Source organism: Mobula birostris, chromosome 2 (genome assembly GCF_030028105.1).
Source record: "Mobula birostris isolate sMobBir1 chromosome 2, sMobBir1.hap1, whole genome shotgun sequence".
NCBI lineage: Eukaryota > Metazoa > Chordata > Chondrichthyes > Myliobatiformes > Myliobatidae > Mobula > Mobula birostris.
The window spans coordinates 139,715,728-139,737,135 of NC_092371.1; the positions used below are offsets into that span (position 1 = coordinate 139,715,728).

The 21,408-nt window shown below is 41.2% G+C and overlaps 1 protein-coding gene across 1 annotated transcript in view; it reads left to right on the forward strand.

Moving 5' to 3' along the window:
- Positions 1-17,423, forward strand: part of aldh8a1 (aldehyde dehydrogenase 8 family, member A1) — a 46,539-nt gene extending 29,116 nt beyond the window's left edge. The window contains exons 3-7 of the mRNA XM_072277799.1: positions 5,090-5,245; positions 8,231-8,380; positions 8,831-9,087; positions 11,840-12,001; positions 16,442-17,423. Coding sequence (XP_072133900.1) covers positions 5,090-5,245; positions 8,231-8,380; positions 8,831-9,087; positions 11,840-12,001; positions 16,442-16,894 — 1,178 coding nt within the window. The 3' untranslated portion in view covers positions 16,895-17,423. The remainder of the gene's footprint in view (positions 1-5,089; positions 5,246-8,230; positions 8,381-8,830; positions 9,088-11,839; positions 12,002-16,441) is intronic.
- The last annotated feature ends 3,985 nt before the right edge of the window (positions 17,424-21,408 follow it).

Consider the following 21,408-nt stretch of genomic DNA (forward strand, 5'->3'; position numbering starts at 1 on the left):
TGAAGGAGACTGTTGCAACAAGGTTGCACTGATAATTAAATGGTCTAGGTTCCTACAACTACAGCAGCCCACAGGGGCCAAAAGTTGATTGGAATTTGGGAACAGCTGTGGACTATTCAACCCCACAAACTTGTAACTTCATTCAGTCAATCATGATTAACTTGTACCTTCACCTACTCGCCTTGGTGTTGTGAACCATAATACTCCCGACTAACAAAAGTCTCAGTCCAAAATTTAAGTTAATATTCTTCCCATTTTTCTGAAGATGGAGTTCCATGTCACGTCACACATAATAAAAGAAGCTGATACTAATGGTGAAAATCACCATCACTGGCAGTACACCAGCATGACCAAGGACCAGGATCAAACCTGGCACAAAGCTCAGGATGGATGTGATTTCTACTTGTGGATGTGGACATGGAAGGTCCATGGTCAGATGTTAGATGTTGACACGGAGGACCAGTGTGTGGACATGGATGTGGATATGGAAGGCCCATGGTCAGATGTTAGATGTTGACACGGAGGACCAGTGTGTGGACATGGATGTGGATATGGAAGGCCCATGGTCAGATGTTAGATGTTGACACGGAGGACCAGTGTGTGGACATGGATGTGGACATGGTCAGATGTTAGATGTTGACACGGAGGACCAGTGTGTGGACATGGATGTGGACATGGTCAGATGTTAGATGTTGACACGGAGGACCAGTGTGTGGACATGGATGTGGACATGGTCAGATGTTAGATGTTGACACGGAGGACCAGTGTGCGGTATCCACAAGATATTGGCAGGTTCTGGAGTTGGTGAGTTCCATGCAGGCAGGAGGAACGAGTTCCGACAAACCTCTGGGTTCGTGAATCAGTGAGACTGGAATTCAAGGCCTAGTGTTTGGGGTCCCATCATTGGCGAGTCCAGAGTTTGAGGCCTAATATCAATGATCATTGCTGTGGGTTGAGGCCCGAGGTTGAATTGGATGTCTGGAAGTTGAGGCCTGTTGGCCAGAGCTGAGTGTGTGAATCTCTGTGAGTCAGCTCGGGAAGTCGAAGCCCAATGTATTTCCTTTGCATTTACTGGGCCAGGTACGGAGGGCCTCACCCTCTTGACCTTAGATATGGTTGGTAAGCCATAGCAAGAACACAGTGATGAGTATGGCTCAGGTGGAGACCCTGCCCCTACCAACCTCTTCATTGCCTTTGACAGAAGACAAGCTGGGTGCAGAACTTTACCTTGTCTCAAGAGCTGAGAGACATGTTCCAGGTTTTGAATGTGTCTATTTTTCTTCATGAAAACCCTATTGAAGGTCATTGCAACAGTTCTTCCTCTTGATTTTACTTTCATCTCATAATATAAACAAATATAGACTCAAAGCCCTCAGCCATTTGGTATTGTAACCTGAGGAGAAAATTGAACATAGCCTCATCATTACCCGAATGATTTAACTTGTGTTTCTTCTTCCCTTGAGTTAAGGCACTTTGGCTCATAAAAAATTTTCAATGATGCAGCAATCAGTAATTAAAATTTCACCCTTAGGACATTCCTGGACTAAAATTATTTACCACTTGTTGCAGGCAGATTGTGCTACAACACAGAGAACTGGTGAGACTAAGGTAAATAACTTCCTTCACCAAGAAATCTCATCTTAGTTATAGGAACACCATCATTTCCTAGGGTGGGGAGTCTAAGACCAGAAGACAGAGCCTCAGAATAGAGGGACATCCATTTAGAATGAAGATGAGTAGGAATTTCTTTAGCCAGAGGTTTGTGAGTCTATGGAATTTGTTGCCACAGGCAGCTGTGGAGGCCAAGTCATTGGATATACAGGTTTCCCCCACCATCCAAAGGTAGAACGTTCCTATGAAATGGTTCATAAGCCGAGATGTCGTAAAGCGAAGTAACAATTACCATTTATTTATATGGGAAAATTTTGTGAGCGTTCACAGACCCAAAAATAACCTACCAAATCATGCCAAATAACACATAAAACCTAAAATAACAGTAACATATAGTAAAAGCAGGAATGATATGATAAATACACAGCCTATATAAAGTAGAAATACTTTTCCACAATCATTACTGCACTGATCTCCATAGCGAAAATCTCACGCAAGCGCTGTCGGCAGAAAATCTCACGCTAACACTGTTGGCAAAAACACAGCGCAAGCGCTCTCCAGTAACCTTTAAGCTATGAAGCTGCCAAATCATACCAAATAACACGTAAAAATACACAGCTTGTATAAAGTAGAAATAATGTATATACAATGTAGTATCACTTACGGGAATCAGGAGGACAGCTTGCCGAGCACACTGATGATGGTGTGTTAGGCTGAGTCGTCGCAGGTTGGGGTGGTGCAGTGGCCCCCACCCTCCTGGCTACCAACCGATACCGATCCGCGAAGCATGCAGGGGTGCAGCGGTAGCCGGGAGGCACACAGCACATCTTTAAGAAAAAAGCTGAAACAAACATGCTAATTAATTAGGTGCCGCCCAGCATGTAATTGTCGGCTCAGATCAGTGCCGATTTACAATTGCGTCGTCTCTGATCTCGGCCGACAATTACGTGTCGGGCAGCATCTAATTAATTAGCATGTTTAATTCGGATTTTTTCTTGAAGATGTGCTCTGTGCCTCCTGGGTACCGCTGCACTCTCCGTGAATCGGTATCTGTCCGTGGCCTGGGGGTTGGGGTGGTGGGACACTGGGGTGTCATTTCGTCATCATCTGTCTCCATTAGGGTAGGCAGGTCATCTTCTATCTCTGCCGGTCTCGATGTTGAAGGTCGAGGTTCGTTGTCTGCTGAGGCTGATGTGGAAGGCTTGCTTGACTGCTGAGCCTCGTGCATTTTTCTATCACATAGTTCTTTGTAAGGACTCAAACCATCTTGCAAATATCCCCTAAACCTACGTACCCTCTCAAAATTAAAGTCATACTTTATCATTGCAGCGAAAGTCTCACGCAGTTGCTTCACGTTCAGTTCGTTACTGCATTCGGTTTCGATTGTTATCCTTTCCTATTCCAATTGCATCAGCTCTTCATCTATCAGATCTTGGTCATGGGATGCCAAAACCTCTTCAACATCATGTTCGTCAGCTTCCACAAGCCAAACTCACTTAGTCCTTACTTCGTTCACCATGATCGAAACGCTTAATTATGTCTAGTTTTACGCTAAGTGAACCCTTATGAACTCTTTTAGGCTTTTCCGATACCATAGAACTCATCTTGCAAACGCCTGCTCACAGGCATGTGTTTAAGCAATGCTGAATAGAATACCATTCCGAATCCGGGGAGAGCAGCTGCTCGAGGCGCACACTGCCTTTTATCGCGTGCTGATTTCTTTCTGCGCTGATTTTTTATGGCACGCTGCTTTTTTTTCGTAACAGTGAAAACACCTTCTGAAAGTGAAAACAGGGTACTAATGTAGGTCTTTCGTAACAGTGAGGTTCCGTAAAGCGAATGTTCGAAAAGCGGGGGACACCTGTACTTAAGGCAGACGTTGATAGATTCTTGATTAGTCAGGGTATGAAGGGATATGGGGAGAGGGCGGGAGATTGGGGCTGAGAGGGGAATGGACCAGCAATGATGAAATGGTAGAGTAGACTTGATGGGCCAAATGGCCTAATTCTGCTCCTATATGTTATGGTCTTATGATCTATGCCAGCGGTCCCCAACCACCGGGCCGCAAAGCATGTGCTACCGGGCCGCGAGGAAACGATATGAGTCAGCTGCACCTTTCCTCATTCCCTGTCACGCACTGTTGAACTTGAACATGGGGTTGCCAACTGTCCCGTATTTGCCGGGACATCCCGTATATTGGGCTAAGTTGGTTTGTCCCATACGGGACTGCTCTTGTCCCATATTTTTCCCACTAAGATAGAGCATTCCTATGAAACATTTTGTGCCGAAATGGCGTAAAGCAAAGAAGCAATTACCATTAATTTATATGGGAAAAATTTTTGAGCGTTCCTAGACCCAAAAAATAACCTACCAAATCATTCCAAATAACACATAAAACCTAAAATAACATTAACATATAGTAAAAGCAGGAACGATATGATAAATACACAGCCTATATAAAGTAGAAATAATGTCTGTACAGTGTAGTCAGGAAGATTAAGTCAAAACCGATTTGTGGAAAAAAATCGGCACATACGCGCATGCGCACATCACACATGCGCAGACAGGTGCCCGCGCAAGGCTTCATGGTCATGGTAGTCTTTCTTGGGGTAAACACTGTCCTGTAATTGATTGCTACTTTTGTCCCTTATTTGACAGTGAGAAGGTTGGCAACCCTAACTGTAAAAGACATGTTGAGGTGAGTTTAACCCTACTTGAACACACCCCCTCCCCCCCGCCCGGTCCGCAAAAATATTGTCCATATTAAACAGGTCCGCGGTGCAAAAAAGTTTGGGGACCCCTGATCTATGCACATGCTGAAATATTCTCTTGGAAGTTCTCTAGCTTCTTGATAAAATCTGTGTTGATTGTAATGTCTTGGTATAAAGCTTCCTTCACCAAAGCACAATGATACTAATATGCCAGCCACTTAACTAGCACAGTGATTTTTTCAAAATCTGATGTCAGCAGGATTGAAATCTGATGACCTGGCTTCCTGGCTTGGTAAAGGATTACAGTTTGAAGACCTTTGCATAAAAGAACTAGACTAGCAAGTCAGTTGAAACTACCGCAAATATTCAGACATCAGATTAAAGCAAGTCTGCTGGGAAAATTACTCTGGTCCAATTTTTCATAGCTAGGTTTGGGAGATAATGAGGCCCCCCCCAAAAAAATCTGACTTTACTCTACAAATGGTTCCACCAGGTGGAGATGCACTAATTTCATTAGCTTGCTTATGTACAGCCTGTTAAGGATGTATATTAAAAAAGGAACTTGTATTTAAATTTTGTCAATTCACATCTTTCAAAAAAAATGTCAAAACACTTCATTTACTTTAATAATGTCTTCATTGTTCTCAAGTGGGTTCTCTGTCGAGTGTGTGTTCTCATACCAAAATTCCACACTGGCAGCATAATTTCATGAAATCAGCCAATTATTTCATTTAATAAATATTAATTTTTCCCTTTGCAAATTTTAGGGAAAACTGTTACTGCAGCAAGAAACATGGAAATACCTCGTGCAGTTTATAATTTCCGTTTCTTTGCCTCAACGATCCTCCACAGCACCACTGACTGTTCAGAGATGGATCATATGGGCTGTACTCTCTTCACCACACGGACACCAGTGGGAGTAGGTGAGGTAGTAGAGAATAAACAGATAACCTCTAAACTATTATTCTTAACTAGTACATGTAAATTTTTAATTCTTTTGTGTGAATATCTATTTGCATGTTTTGTTGAGGTCACCAAGCTTTCACCTGTAATAAAACCGAGCCAATAGTATTTTTGTAGAATTTGAGGTCCTGGAGAGAAGACTCCTTTATCCCACAGCCCAAATTATAAAAGCTATTAGAAGAAAGACTAGCCTGCAAATTCAGCAGGAGGAATGAACTACTCAGTGTTACCAGAACTAATCCTTGCTCATCATATTTACAGTTTTTCACATTTATCCGTATTGTGTTACTATTATTTGGGAACAGGGGTTAAAAAATTACACAAATACAAAACCCTCTTAAAGCTCAGAACCAAAAAAAAGGAAAGTGGAAATATTCAGCAGAACGGGCAGTATCTATGGTGAGAGAAATATTCACCAGAAGATAGCTTGATTTGTCCCCATAGATATTGCAAGATCTGCTATTGTAACCAATGCTGTTTTTGTAAAAAAAAAATTGCAAGTTGTCTCCAGCCAGTTTATGAGTTGATCAGATTACATGTAGAATGGTCCGCCATGATCAATTTGGGGAAAATGGTCACATGATGGTGTTTTCTTGAGCTGACTGTAGTTAGAGGACATTTGTAGTAACCATGTGGATTTCCTACTGATTATGTTTTGGCACATTGTTTTGCAATTATGATTCCTATTCTAAGCTGATACTGACTGAAGACAAAACAACTGATAGTTTTCAGTACCTTTAGGCTGCTGGAGAACTGAAAGTAACCTGAATCCAACTGTTGCTGGCAGATGGATGCTCAGTGTCCAGTCATGGAAGCAAAGCTCAGCCCTACCTTTTCACCTCAGTTTTAAAATAATCTTGAGTACATAACTCTGTATTGTCATCTAGTTAATCAGTAGAAACATACCTTTTTCACTTATTTCTAAAACATTTGATAACTGTGGAAAAACTTAATTAAGTCCGCCTTTAATGCCCTCTGTTCTAAAGTGACAAGCCCAATTTTTCAGGCTCCCTGCATTGTCATAACATTTTGTTCCTGGTATTAATGAAGCCTTGGTGTTGCACTGAAATCCTTCCTATGACAGGCTTCCCTGAACTTCATGCAATGCTTTAACCATGACCAACCAATGCTTTTATCTTTTAACAGCTCAGTTTGTATTGATTATCCCTCTTTATGAAACCCAGTTACTTAATCTGTTTTTCCATTCCAAAAAAAATAAATTTTTCCGTACCCTCAATCGACATCCACATCACCAAGGACCTCACATGGTCCGTACACACCAGCTGTGTGGTGAGAAAGGCACAGCAGCGCCTCTTTCACCTCAGACGGTTGAGGAAGTTTGGTATGGGCCCCCAAATCCTAAGGAACTTTCTACAGGGGCACAATTGAGAGCATCCTGACTGGTTGCATCACTGCCTGGTATGGGAACTGTCCCTCCCTTAATTGCAGGACCCTGCAGAGAGTGGTGCGGACAGCCCAGCGCATCTGTAGTTGTGAACTTCCCATGATTCAGGACAGTTACAAAGACAGGTGTGAAAAAAGGGCCTGAAGGATCATTGAGGACCCGAGTCACCCCAACCACAATCTATTTCAGTTGCTACCATCCTGGAAACGGTACTGCAGCATAAAAATCAGGATCAACAGGCTCCGGGACAGCTTCTTCCACCAGGCAATCAGTCTGATTAACTCATGCTGATTTGAGTGTATTTCTATGTTACATTGACTGTTCTATTTATTATAAATTATTATAATAAATAGATAATTGTTATGATTGCAAATTACACATTTAGACGGAGACATAACGTAAAGATTTTTACTCCTCATGTATGTGAAGGATGTAAGAAGTAAAGTCAATTCAATTCAATTCCTGAGAGAGCTGATGGCAGGTGGTGCTATTAACAGCATATGCAGGCTTTCTGCATGGAGTCAGGGAGGAACTGGATCTCTAATTCTGCTCCATTAATAATACTGGTGTTAATAGATGGATGTGGGGGTGAAGGGTAGATGAGGGGAAATGTGAATGGAACATTTGAAAGTAGAAGTGGAGTGAAGAAGGGTCTCGTGTTTTCCCAGTGTGTATGATGACTTAACTCTTCTCAGACTTCCATTTGAGCACAAGTATTGATTTTAACTGATGTTTCAATGACAAACTCTACCATCTTCATCCCTGAAGAGTTTATTAGAAGTGGAGGTACTCTGTCCATCAATTGCCTAGTTTGACAGATGTTCATTGTACTGTATAGCAAATGAGGATTAGATCACTAACATGCCTGGGAGTGGCAGGAGTTAGGGGATGAAGAGAGAGGATGTGTGACTTACATACACTGAAGGAGAGTGCAGCATGGGCAGAAAGACTTGGTAAATTGGGAAGATTGCAGTGCAGTTACTCCTAACTCATGAGCAGTTCTGTAGAGGACTTTTTTGGATATCTTTCTCATAACATTTAAGCTGCTGTAGTCTGAGAAACTTGGTCTCAGCAGTTAATTAAAACTAAATTTGAAATAAAACTCCTATAGATATTTTTGTCATATCTGCTAGGCCTTGTCACATATGAATTCTTAACATTTTGGAGACATCATTGTCTTTCTTTCTCACTCTCACTTTCACACACACACCTTTCTGCCCTGAACCTATATCCACTTTCTATATCCATCCACATTCACTCTCAGAATGTGCCATGTCCTAAATTGACACCAAAATCGCTAATATTGTTTGGTGCCAATGCCTCAGTAATTCAAACAAAGCCTGAAACGAGGGGTGTCCTTGGATTGCAAGGAAATTACTTGGCTTATTTTCTGCTGGTCTGAAAGTATCAGCGCAAAGCGGTTAACGTTGAAAATATTTTGTCAGTAAATCAGTTATCAGCTGGAACTTTTGTATTATTAATAGTTATAATTACACACGTCGCTATGTAGCTAATCCTAATTCCTTCTCTGTTTCTTCAGCGGGCCTTATTAGCCCCTGGAATTTACCACTTTACCTCTTGACTTGGAAGATAGCTCCAGCCATTGCCACTGGCAACACTGTTGTTGCGAAACCTAGTGAAATGACGTCAGTTACTGCTTGGATGATGTGCAAGCTCTTGGATGAAGCAGGTAGAGTGATGGTAACTAACAGATACCGAATATCTCTGTTGTTTCCTGCTACCACAGCAGAGATCCCTCATTATCGGCACAATTCTGATGAAAAGTGATTGACCAGGAATTTTACATTTGTTTCTTTCACCACAGATGCTGCATGACTAACTGACTATTTCCAGATTTTCCTGCATTTATTTTAGATTTCCAGCATCTGCAAATTTTATTTTTCTATGACACTCTTTGTTGTGGTCGGAATCATTGATCCTACTGTAAAGAGCTTGTATTGTTTTGAATTGGGGCTAATATGTTTTTGGGAGTCAATGTTTCGCTGAAGCTAATTCATAGGTTTGCTTTCATGGAAAAGTGAATGTGACTTGAACTTCTACTGCATCACATCCAATGTCAAATACTTACAGTATCCTATTCCTCTTTGCTATTTGACCATAATTTTCTTTCTTGTCTTAGGCATTCCACCTGGTGTAGTGAACATAGTATTTGGGTCTGGCCCAAAAGCTGGAGAGGCAATTGTTTCTCATCCCGATGTGCCACTGATCTCCTTTACTGGGAGCACACTCACTGCACAGCACATTAGAGAGAAGAGTGCTCCATACTGCAAGAAACTCTCCCTGGAGTTAGGGGGGAAGAACCCAGCCCTTATCTTTGATGATGCTGACCTTGATGAATGCATCCCAACCACTGTACGATCCAGCTTTACTAACCAGGTAGAACATTAACCAGACACTGACTCTCCCTGTTAAGGATTAAAGAATAAAACATATGAACCATTCTAGTTTTGAATAAGCTTATAATTCCCCTCTATTAAAGGAAATGTCCATTTTTATTGTATCATTTTACATACTACTTAGGATGTGTTATTACAAGATTTATTGCTTATCCTGACACCAGAGTGTCTTGTGAGACATTTAAAGGGCATTGATACGTCATCCCCAGACAGAACTCATTTATAATTCAGATAGGATGAATGTGTTGCAACAGTCTTTTGGAGGATCAGAGTCTGTGGGAGAAATCAGAATAATGTTTAATATCACTGGGAGATGTTGGGAAATTTGTTAACTTTGCAGCAGCAAATCAGTGCAGTGCTTGATAATATAGAAAGGAAAAGTGAACTTGAAAGGAATTGTTGATAATAAATGTCTTGCCTTACCTGCACAACGTTAATGGTTAATTTAGATTCTTAAAACAATTTTTTTTTTGATGGTAACTCTTAGATCAGATCATACCAAGGTATTACAAATAGGAGTTCAGTTGTAACTTCTGCAGGGTGAGTGATAAAGGTACTCAGTGCAGAAACTACAGTAATAAGAAAACAAATCCCTCCTCAAAAAAAAACACAGGCAATTCCCAACAAAATAATCAGTGTTTTCAGGGTTCTACCATGACTGCCAGGGATCAGGGATCAGGGGAAGCAAAAAGGCTGGATATGACTGGTTTATATTGGAAATAATCCCTAGAAACCAGAGTATTATACCCAGTAGATACAAGATGAGGACTGGGTGAGTTGCTGTTATTTGCTGCTTTCAGAGGATGTTAAAAAAACACACACTGTTCACAGTTCTATATTGACAGACATGCAAATACAAAATCAGATTTCACCTTAAGTAAGATAACACAATAGCTTTGATGTTTTTTGAACTATGATGGCAAGGAAGGAGATCCCCACAAAACTTTTCCACATCTAGCAGAATTTATCTGACACTGTTTCAGAAAGTCATTCAAAATTCCTTGCTCAATTTCCACTGAATTCTCTAGTCAAATGTAACTCTCATTTGACTTTTTGAAAGGTAATTGGCACCAGAATCAATGGAGCATATTGCTACAGGAAGTTCCAAATTAATTGAAGACATTTGAGAATAGACTTAGCTTTGTATAATTGTGTAAAGTGTGTGATGTTGGACTGGCTACCTGTTAAATAAATTGCTTCTTTCTCTCCATCTGAGACAACAGGTGATGAAAGTAAAAAAAAATGTATTCAAGCATCCCTATTAAATTTAAATATAAACCTTATAGCATCCTAGTAGAGAAAATATTCAATAGGCATAGCAAGTTAAAATCGTCAATGGCCCTGTATGAGAACCGGGGAGAAAGTCACAAGAACAACATGATAGTGAGATAAAGCAGCAATTGTATAATATACTAGGTAGTTGAAACAAGATGCCTGGGTAATAACAATAATTAGCATTTATGTGGCAACTTTAACCATATAAATATTCCAAAGCCCTTCAACAGAGCGGTATCAGACCAAAGTTGACTTCAAGCCACATTAGGAGATACCAGGAAAGATTAAAAAAAAAATCCTGCTCAATGAGGTTGCTTTAAAAAAACTGATCGAAAGAAAGTAGAGTAGTTGGTAGTTATAGGTAGACTAATTGGAGAGTGCAGCAGGTCAGACAGCGTCTGTGGAAATAAATAAAAAGTTGATATTTCAGGTCCAGACCCTTCTTCATGTCTGGAAAGGAAGGGAGAAGATGCCAGAATAAAAACAACAGGGGGAAGGGAAAGAAAACTAGCTGGAAGGGGACAGGTGAAGCCAGGTGGGTGGGAAATGTAAACTCACCTATTATTTCTACTGCACGGTAAGTTCTCATTGGGAACTTGGCTGCCAGAAGGGAAGTGGCCAATTTATGTGTGCAAGATTAAGTTTATTGTCGTGGGCATATATACCTGGGATATACAGGCCATGAAAGTTAGCAGCATAGTGTATTACAAATATGACAATCATGAATTATAGAAACTTAAATTAACGTAAAAGTACATATCTTACATGACAAAATAAACAAAAATATCATAACAATATTAGTGCAGGTTGAGGGAAATTATGGCTTTTTGGGTCAGTTTCAGAACCTGAAGGCAGTGATGATGAAGCTATGGTTGAATCTTGATGTCTGAATTTTTGGACTCCTGTACTTCCTTCCTGAAGGCAACAATGAGGAGAGGGCATGGGGCATGGCTGGGGTGATTGGGGCTCCTTGATGACAGATATTGCAGGACCCACAGCTACTGTGCCAAATAAATCATGGGTTTCTGAAAGGGTTAGAGTAAACTTGTTGGCTCCAGGCAAAGCCTTAAAGATTAAGAAATAAGAGGTTGAATTTTGATGCCCATTAGAAAAGAATATCCTCATTCGATATTAAGGATCAACTTGAGATTCTATGAGAGAGCAGGGTTTTGTGAGGGCTTTTTGAAATGGCTGTAATTAAAGCAGCTGAATTTAACGTTACATTTTCAGACCATTAAAGTAACTCCTGCTGAAGTGTCTCAGTCCAAAACGTCAACTGTCCATTTGCCTCCATAGGTGCTGCCTGATCTGCTGAGTTCCTCTAGCATTTTGTGTGTGTTGAGTGTCTTTCTTTCTCTTTCTTCCTCCCTCCATCTCCTTATCCACCATCCCCCTCAGCGAAACTTCTATTACTTAAAACAGACTTCAGTTCAGGAACTCCTTTTCTCTTTTTCCAGGGTGAAGTCTGTCTGTGCACAAGCAGAATTTTTGTGCAAAAGAATATTTACCGTGAATTTTTGGAGAAGTTTGTGGAGGGTGCCAGAAAGTGGAAGGTTGGCATTCCTTCAGACCCAACTGCCAATATGGGAGCCCTCATCAGTAGAGAGCATATGGAAAAGGTTTGTATCCATCCTCGCATGCTGGTGTTTCAAATAGAAGTGCAATTTATAAAACAAAAATACACTTTAAATTTTTCATTTCAGGATTTTTTTGAAAGCATTAATTAAAATATTGTTCTTTTTAAAAAAATGAATGTAAATGATTGCTTTTGTCTATAACTTGCATGTCCTAAATTTGTGTGTGCCTTCTGATCCACTGGTGAGCATCTTGAAATTGTCCAGTACCTGGATCCTGAGCTTTTGTTCAGAAAGCTCAGCTTTGCCGTATCGAGGGTGAAACCTGTATCTGGCCCAAACGTGACTGCTCCACTAGTGGAGGAAACAGAGGGCATTCCTTACACTAGGAATTCTCATTGCCTGCATGTCGGTGGCATTTAGCAAGATGAAGGTCGATAGGACCAGTGAACAAGACACATTAGTTATCTACAGGGAAATGGCCTAGATTCTGAAATAAAATGTTAAATGGAGCTACTTACTTGCATATTATGTGAATCTCAGTGAGAAGGAGGCTTCTTCATTGGGTAAATGAGTCTGAGAAGCCTCATATCTTGATAACAAAAGATGAATAGAATTGTACAGCATAGAAACAGGCCCATTTGGCCTACCATTTTGATGGTCTACTGCTGACCAGGTGCCTCTTATACCTTGTTACTGCTCCTACCTCTATCACATCCTCTGACCACACATTCAAAATACCACCTACTCTTGCTGTGAAAAATTTACTCCTCAAAACTTTTAAACCTCTTTCCTCTCACAAACCTCTCCCCTCTAGTTCTAGACAACCCTTTCTATGTGAAACAGACACTGGCTATCTACCCTATCTATGTCTCACCTCTTAGCCTCCTTTTGGGAAAAACAGATCCAGTCCATCCAATCTTCCTCATATCTCAAGCCCTGCCATCTAGGCAACCTCCTTGTAAGCCTATTCCACACTCTCTAGCTTAATCACATCATTCTAGTAGTGTGGTGACCAGATCCGCACGATACTCTAAGCATTGTCTCACTACATCTGAAACATGTCATCCCAATTTGTCTTTTTAATGCCTTGGCTGATGAGGGCACCTAGAGACAGTTAATACGGTTTTTGAGAGACTGAGCCAAGAACAGCAGAGCTTTAGGTTGGTCCCTTCTCTGTGCTCATAGGTCTAACCTCATGCAGTAGGAAGTAAGCTGTCTCGTGTGTAGGTTGGGGATGAGGAAAATTTCAGTTCTGGTATCTGTTGCCAATTAGCTCACGCTGGAAAGTGTACACATGTGAAATTGATTGGAAACAATTTGATGAGATTTAATTAGATTATTGACAATTCTAAATTACGGATGACCCTTGTACCATATAATCATGTCATCAACTAAAATTCCCTATTTACACCTGCATTACATCACCCAATTCCTCCTAACTTCACTTAACTTGTGCCAACCTCAAACATGTTGAAACACTTATGTCTGTTGTCTCGCAACTTGACTGTTTCAAAGTTCTCCAGGTTGCCCTTCTACCTATATTATATGTAAATATGGGCGTCATGCAAATCTTGTATTTTAATTCCTGCTAAATACATTGATCCGACTGTGACCTGTCCTCCCCGCCTCACCTGGATTAACCTATCAGCTGATATCTTGTGCTCCTCCCCCAACCCCTTTATTCTGACTTCTGACATCTTTCTTTCTAGTCCTGATGAAGGGTCTCAGCTTGAAATGTTGACTATCTATTTCACTCCATAGATGCAGCTTGACCTGCTGAGTTCCTCCCTCATTTTGTGTGTGTTAATTGATGTGGCAGTCAGAGTGAAACATTGCTCTACTGACCACAGTTCTACTAGTTTTAAGACAAGCGATAGAAAAGAATGGGCAGGTTCACAGATAAGGGTACTACACTACGGCAGGGCTAACTTTGGAGGAATTAGGCAGGATCTAGCAGAGGTCGATGAAATGAGCCTGTTTGAAAGAAAAACAATGAACAGTAAGTGAGAGAATTTTAAGAGTGTGATAACAGGAGATCAGGAGCACCCTGTTAATATGAAGGGTAAACCTGGCAAGTCTAGGGAATATTGACTAATGAGAGATATTGAGGCTCAGTTCAACAAAAAGATGGAAACATATATTCATTTTTCGAGGTTGGGATTAAGCAAATCCCTTGATGACTATAAATAGATGATCTTTAAAGGGAAATTAGGAGTGCAAAGAGAAGGTTTGAAATGGAGCTGACAGGTAAGATAGGGAAAACTTTGAGAGGTTTTATAGCATTATGAGTAGGAGAGTGGTTAAGAATAAAGTATGTTCCCCTAGAGATTGTCTTGAGCCACAGGGAGTAAGAGAGGTATTTAGTTTGGTGTTTACTGAAGAGAAAATCATGGTTCTTCAAGACATAAGTGGGTGTATTTTGGAGAATATTTCTATTACTAGGAGGAGGTATTTGCAGCCTTACAGGACATTAAGGTGGATGAATCCCAGAGCAAACTGAGCATCCTCAGACTTTGGGAGAGTAGAGGAGAAATTGCAGAGGCCTTAACAGAGAAAGTTGCTTCATCGTCAGCCACTGGTGAAGCTTGTGAAGACGTGAAGGTGGTTACTATTGTTCCATTGTTTTACAAGTGTAGCAAGGACAAGCCAGGGAACTACAGGCCAGTCAACCTGACATCATTTGTGGTGAGGTTGCTGGAGAGAATTCCGAGGGACAGGATCTACCAGCATTGAGGTAGACAGAGTCTGATTAGGAGCGGTCAAATGGTTTTGTGCATATAAAGTCATTTTTGACAAAAAATTTAGAATTTTTGAAGAGGTAACTAAAAAGGTAGATGAGAGCAGGGCAGTAGATGTAGTTTATTTGGACTTTAGCGAGGCCTTTGACAAGGTCCCGTGTGGTAGGCTGGTCTGGAAAGTTAGGTCCCATGGAATCCAGGGAAAGCAAGTTAGGTGGCTTCAAAATTGGCTCAGAGGTAGGAAGCAGAGGGTGGTGGTTGAAGGTCATTTCTCAGAATGGAGACTGGTGACTAATGGTGTGCCACAATAATTGGTGTTGAGACCCTTGTTATTGATTTTGCATATAAATAGGTTGGATGTGAATGTACAAGGCTTGGTCATAAGCTTGCAGGTGACAAAGTTAGGAGGTGTTGTTGTAGATTACACAGGGATGCTGATCATTTAAGGAACTGGTCCCTGGAGTGGCAAATGATTTTCAATACAGTCAAATGTGAGGTGATGCATGTTGGAAAGTCAAACCAGTATGGGACTTGTACTATGAATGATAGAGCATCAGGGAGTGTAATGGAATAGAGGGACTTAGACATACAAGTGCTTAGTTCCTTCACAGCAGTAGACAGGGTGGTGAATAAAGGGGTTTAGCATGGTAGCCTTCGTCAGTCATGGCAATGCACTGTAGGAGTTGGGAGATTATGTTGCAGTTGTGTAAGTCATTGGTGAGACCACGTTTGGAGTACGATGTAAAATATTGGACTCTCTCTCTCTTAAAGGGAAAATGTGGTTAAACTGAAAAGAGTGCAGAAAAAAAGTGAGGATTTTGGCAGGACTTCTCAGTGTCTGAGTTATAGGGAGAGGTTGGCCAAGCTAGGCCTTTATTTATAAAAATATTCAAAATTATAAGAGGCATAGATAACAGTCTTTTCCCCGAGCTAGGGGAGTCCAAAAGTGTGGGTTTAGATTTAGGGTGAGAAGGGAAGGATTTAAAAGGAACCTGAGGACATATAGGGGGTGATGAGTATATGGAATGAGCTTCTAGAAGAAGTGGTTGTGGCAGGTAGAACAATATTATTTAAGAAGCACCTGGACAGGTGCGTGGAGGGATGTGCTTAGAGAGACATAGGCCAAATGCAGGAAATTGGAGCTAGGTGGGTGGGCATTATGGTCAGCTTAGATCATTTGGGCTGAAGGACCTGTATCTGTGCTGTATTGTTCTATGACCTTATGAATGTATACTGTTACCTGATCCAGAATTCCACCATTCACATTTTCACATGCATGAAGTCTCTTTCCTCCTATCCATTCAATAATTACTAGCTCTATTGCCTACTTTTGAAATCCATAATATGCAGACTTTTTTTACAAATGCCTTACCTTTTCAGCACCATGTCTGTTCGGGCTCTGTCAGTGTTATTCTTATTTCTGTCTTTTCACTCCTTCATCTGCACAATATAGCCATAAGTTGTTTTGCCCTTACATACTGCTTTACTTGTCTTTACCCTTCCACATTGCTTTTTCTGCCAACCTTCAGAAAGCCTGTGAAATATCTTTGTTCTTTGTCATGACATTGTATCCTTAATTATTACCCAGTATCCGATTTTGTAAAATGTTTGTAAATTATTTTGAATTTACAAATGTTAATATATTACTTGATAACATTAATCAGCAGTAGGCTTGATTGCTTGTTTTGTGTGAGTAGTGGAATCAGTCTTCTTGCTAACAGCATTATCTTTGTTTCCCAAACAGGTAAAGAGTTATATTGATCTAGCCAAAAATGAAGGAGCTAAGATTCTTTGTGGTGAAGGAATTGATTCCTTGGATATTCCTGATAAGAACAAAACTGGCTACTTTCTGTTGCCAACAGTGATCACAGAAGTAATGGATAGCTCACGCTGTATGCAAGAGGAGATCTTTGGCCCAGTGACCTGTGTTGTACCTTTTGAAAGTGAGGAAGAGGTTATCCAGCGTGCAAACAATGTGAAGTATGGGTTGGCTGCCACTGTATGGTCACGAGATGTCGGCCGGATACATCGGGTTGCCAAGAAGCTTCATACTGGCATGGTATGGACCAATTGCTGGCTCATTCGCGATCTGAATTTGCCATTTGGTGGCATGAAGGCCTCTGGAGTTGGCAGAGAAGGGGCCAAAGACTCATTTGAGTTTTTCACAGAGGTTAAAACTATTACTATAAAACATTGACTCCTCCCCTCAATGAGTGATTTGTTAACCTGCAGTAATTAAATCAAAAGTGAAAAACCATTGTAGAAATAATTCAAAATGTTATCCATCACTTGTGATTGTTTGTAATGGAGCTTCATTTGTGATGCTTGGAAGCGAAGGAGTACCTCACCTGGGAATATGAGGTATGAAAGCAGTCCTCAGCCTGTGGTAACTGCTGAGGCTCATTCACTTGCATGTGTTATTCTTTATCAGAGAATAAGATGATTCTTTCTTGTTGTGGCCATCCTGACAGAGCAAATGACAAGGATCAGCAGCAGAGTCGTTTTTAAACAATAATTTGTAATCAGTAGTATTGTTTTGTTGGAGTGATGTTCAGTAATTCTTCAGAAGCAAGTATAGCCTTACACATGATGTAGCAGTATGGTACTGCATCATACAATTATATGAGAGAAAAGCCTTAACCATACAGTGTGTTATATACTTTATCAGCTGAACCTACTAGTATCAAAATAAGTTGAAAATGTTAAGAGTAATTTTGAAAAATAAAGTGAATTATGAATTATAGTATTTCAGTTTAATTTATTTTGGTTATCTGTGAAAAGACTATCACGCAGCAGTGGGTCAGCAAGCAGCCCCTTCCTTTCTCCAATGAGAATTGAGATTGTTAAACTCTACATCAACAAATCAGACTATTTGTACTTATTTTTTTATGTCTGCTGTGCACTGAATTTGTTCTGCACATGTTTTGAAATCTTGGTGTCCATTTTCTGATGAAGTCCCCCTCTTCAAGAATCTGGATTGACATACCTCTGAGTGCAGTTATTCCAGCTCGGGTGTTTTCATTTTGTCACTCACATGGTGACGATGTCATTGAAGTCCACGGTGCTCTATTTCCCCTTCAGCAGAAATTGCATCAAAAGATTGCGATCTATGATGCTCTGCTATTCTGCCGGCTTATGTTCCAACGGTATAGGTGCAGAGGAAGGAGACGCCCAGAGTCTCTAAGCAGTTGTAGTAATTACTTTTAGTAAATGCTTCCCAGCTGCGCCACATGTCAGGTAAAGGGGGGTTTTCAGAAAGGTTAGCCCGCATCAAATTCAGTACAGATCAATTTCATTGGCCGATGGATATCTCCTATGAAATACACTCTTGCTGATGTGGATAGGTTTCCATGGCAGATTGAAGGCTGTATATAGTGGGAAGGTCAGAACAACCGTGAATGCTGTGCAACATTGCTCCCATGTGTATGAAGTTAGAAAACAAATTCTTAAAAGCATCAATGCCATTGATTGTTCAGTATTTCCTAAACTCCCAGAGGAGTTTGTTACTTTTGAAGCAGATTGTTCATGTTGCAAAGATCTCATTCTATTTACATGAGGGCTTGATTATGAGCAATTGCATCCTGCTGTTCCTTAGCCTGTGCCGTCATCCTGAGTTTCTGGATGGCAACAGCTGGACTGGTACACTAACCTGAAGCCTGGCATTGTGCAAGTATGACAGCTTGGGCGTTGGAGTTCAGAGTTCAATTCTGATGTCATTTGTACGAAGTTTGTCATTCTCCCTGTGATCGCATGGATTTCTTCTACTTGTTCTGGGTTCCACCCACAGTTCAAAGACTGGTTGGTATTGGTTGGTAGCCTAATTGGTCTTTGTAAATTGTCCTGTGATTGGGCTAGGGTTAAGTAGGTGGGTTGCTGGGCCATGCAGCTCGTTGGGCTGGAAGAGCCTGTATCTCTAAATTAATAAACTTCAGTTAGGCTGCACCTGGAGTACCGTCTGCAGTTCTGGTTTCCATGAGGAAGACTGTGGTGGCATTGGTTAGAATGCAGAGATTCACCAGGATGTTACCTGGTTTGGTGCATTACAGATATAAGGAGAGACTGCATAGGCTGGGTTTCTCTTCCCTGGAACAGAGGAGGCTGAGGGGGAACCTGGCAGGTTTACTAAAGGCTAAGCAGACAAAAATGGTGGAAAACATTCCATGCTGGGGGAGTCCATGATTAGAAAGCTTGACCTATAATTGACAGGAGGCCGTCCAGGAGTTAGGGAATATTTCTTGGTGCAGGGGCATAACAGTTTGCAGATGACAATTGACGTCAATTGTCCAAATCTGAGACAGGTGGATTATTCTTGATCAAAGGAGATAAGTGATATCAAAGAGTTCAGTTGGAGTTGGGTCACATGCTCACCATGATTTCACAGAACTGAGGAGATAAACAAACGTCTTCAATTCCTAAAATAAAAACAAAATCGATAAAGGCAGAAAAAGGTCAAGTCCTTTTCCATGTTTGCTATCTAAACTGCTGAGCATTTCTTGCATCTCTGTTTTCATTCCAAATTTCCGGAGATCCAGTATTTTGCTTTTGAATTGCTCCTGTTGCCATCTGCTGCAAAACAATTTTTATCCTCGTGGGTGAAAAACCCAGTTCAGAATTTGGTGTTACATTGGGCAGGGAATGGTAGACATTCAGGCCCCAGGCACTAGGCCTCAGACTCTCTGTTAACATCTAGCCACCACAAACACCAGCAGCCAGTCAGTGCAAAGCAAACAAACATTTCCACCAACACACTGCATTCCTAACCTTCTCTCACCCTGTCAGTGTAGAATAGACTCCTTCTGAACTGTAAATTATGAACTTTATAAGAACTATTTACAGAGCTATAGAGTTGTACACCATAGCAACAGGCCCTTCGGCCCACTGTATCTGCGCCAGCCATTATGCTTACTGACACTAATCCTACTGTGTTGGCGCGTGGCCAAGTGGTTAAGGCGTCGGTCTAGTGATCTGAAGGTCGCTAGTTCAAGCCTCAGCTGATGCAACGTGTTGTGTCCTTGAGCAAGGCACTTAACCACACATTGCTCTGCGACGACACCGGTGCCAAGCTGTATTGGCCCTAGTGCCCTTCCCTTGGACAACATGAGTGGCGTGGAGAGGGAAGACTTGCAGCATAGGCAACTGCTGGTCTTCCATACAACCTTACCCAGGCCTGTGCATTGGAAACCTTCCAAGGTACAAATCCATGGTTTCACGAGACTAACAGATGCCTATAATAACTTGTCCACATTAATTCCATACCATTCTATTCCTTGTGCATCCAAGTACCTGTCCAGAAGTTTCTGAAATCTTGTTCCTTCACCACCTCCTCTGGCAGATTATTCTGTCTACTCTCTTAGAAGTTTACTCCTCACACCATCTTTGAACCTCCTCCATCTCACCTTAAAGATTATCCCTTTAGCTTTGAGACCCACGCCAGTGGAAACAGACTTTGACCATTTACCCTATCTACCTCTTTCATAATTTCATGTTACCTACCTGCCTCCTTTGGTCGGGGAAAACAAACCCGGCCTCCCCCAATCTGTCCTCATAACTCAAGCCCTCCAATCCAGGCAGCAACCTTGTGAATCTTTTCTGCACCTGCTCTACCTTACTGATAATAGATTTTGCTTTGAACTTTTCTATCTTAATCATATCTTTCCCATGGTGTGGTGATGAAACTGTATGTAAGTCATTTATTTTTGATGTATTTCCCCTATACACATCACCTCACATTTACCAGATTCATCATCATGATGAGTACGTGCTGTTTCGTATCACATAGGTGATCATGGTCCCATGTTCTTGGAAATTTCTTCTATCGGAGTGGTTTGCCATTGCCTTCTTCTGGGCAGTGTCTTTACAAGACAGGTAACCCCAGGCATTATCAATATTCTTCAGAGATTGTCTGCTTGGCATCAGTGATAGCATAACCAACTTCTGATATGCTCCAGCTGCTCATATGATGGCCCACCACCTGCTCCCATTGGTTCCCAAGACCCTGACTGGGGGGCTGAGCAGGTGCTACACCTTGCCCAAGGGTGAGCAGCGGAGGGAAGGAGCACTTTACACCTCCTTTGGAAGAGATGTATCTCCACCCTGCCACCTGACTACCAGATTAAATCCCACAATTATCCTTTTTTTCAGGATGATAGCCCTTGGCCAGTGTAGTTAGAACCTGTTCCAGTTTTTTCCCATCACATTACTGGTGCCAGCATCCTATAGAATGGGGAGCTACTTTTCCACAATATGTTTTCAGTCATGCGTTCACCACTGACTTTCACTTTTTGAACTACTGTTAACTTTCTCCATGAATACATTTTGTGAAAGTGAGTTAATACTTTAGAGGGCATTGCTGGATTCATCATCGAGGAGAGTTTCAGCTTGTACTGGATATATCTTCCTCACTAATCAGGTACTTGAAGGACTTCTGTTGAAGGGATGTATATCTATAACTTACATTATAAATTTTCTTCAGGACTTCTGAAGTGTTCTTAATTTTATCAAATGCTGTTTGTTGTCTTTGACAGTTTGATGATTAGGCTGGGACAATTTCCACCGCACCAGCTTGTCTCCAGCATTTCTATGGTGTTGAGTGCTGTGATGAGAGAACGTGATTTCACAGAACAGGTGATGGGTAGCATCTTGGAGCTGGGAATATGGAGAAAGCCATATTTAATATGAACAATTCGGTTGAGTCAAGGCAGTTAGAAATTG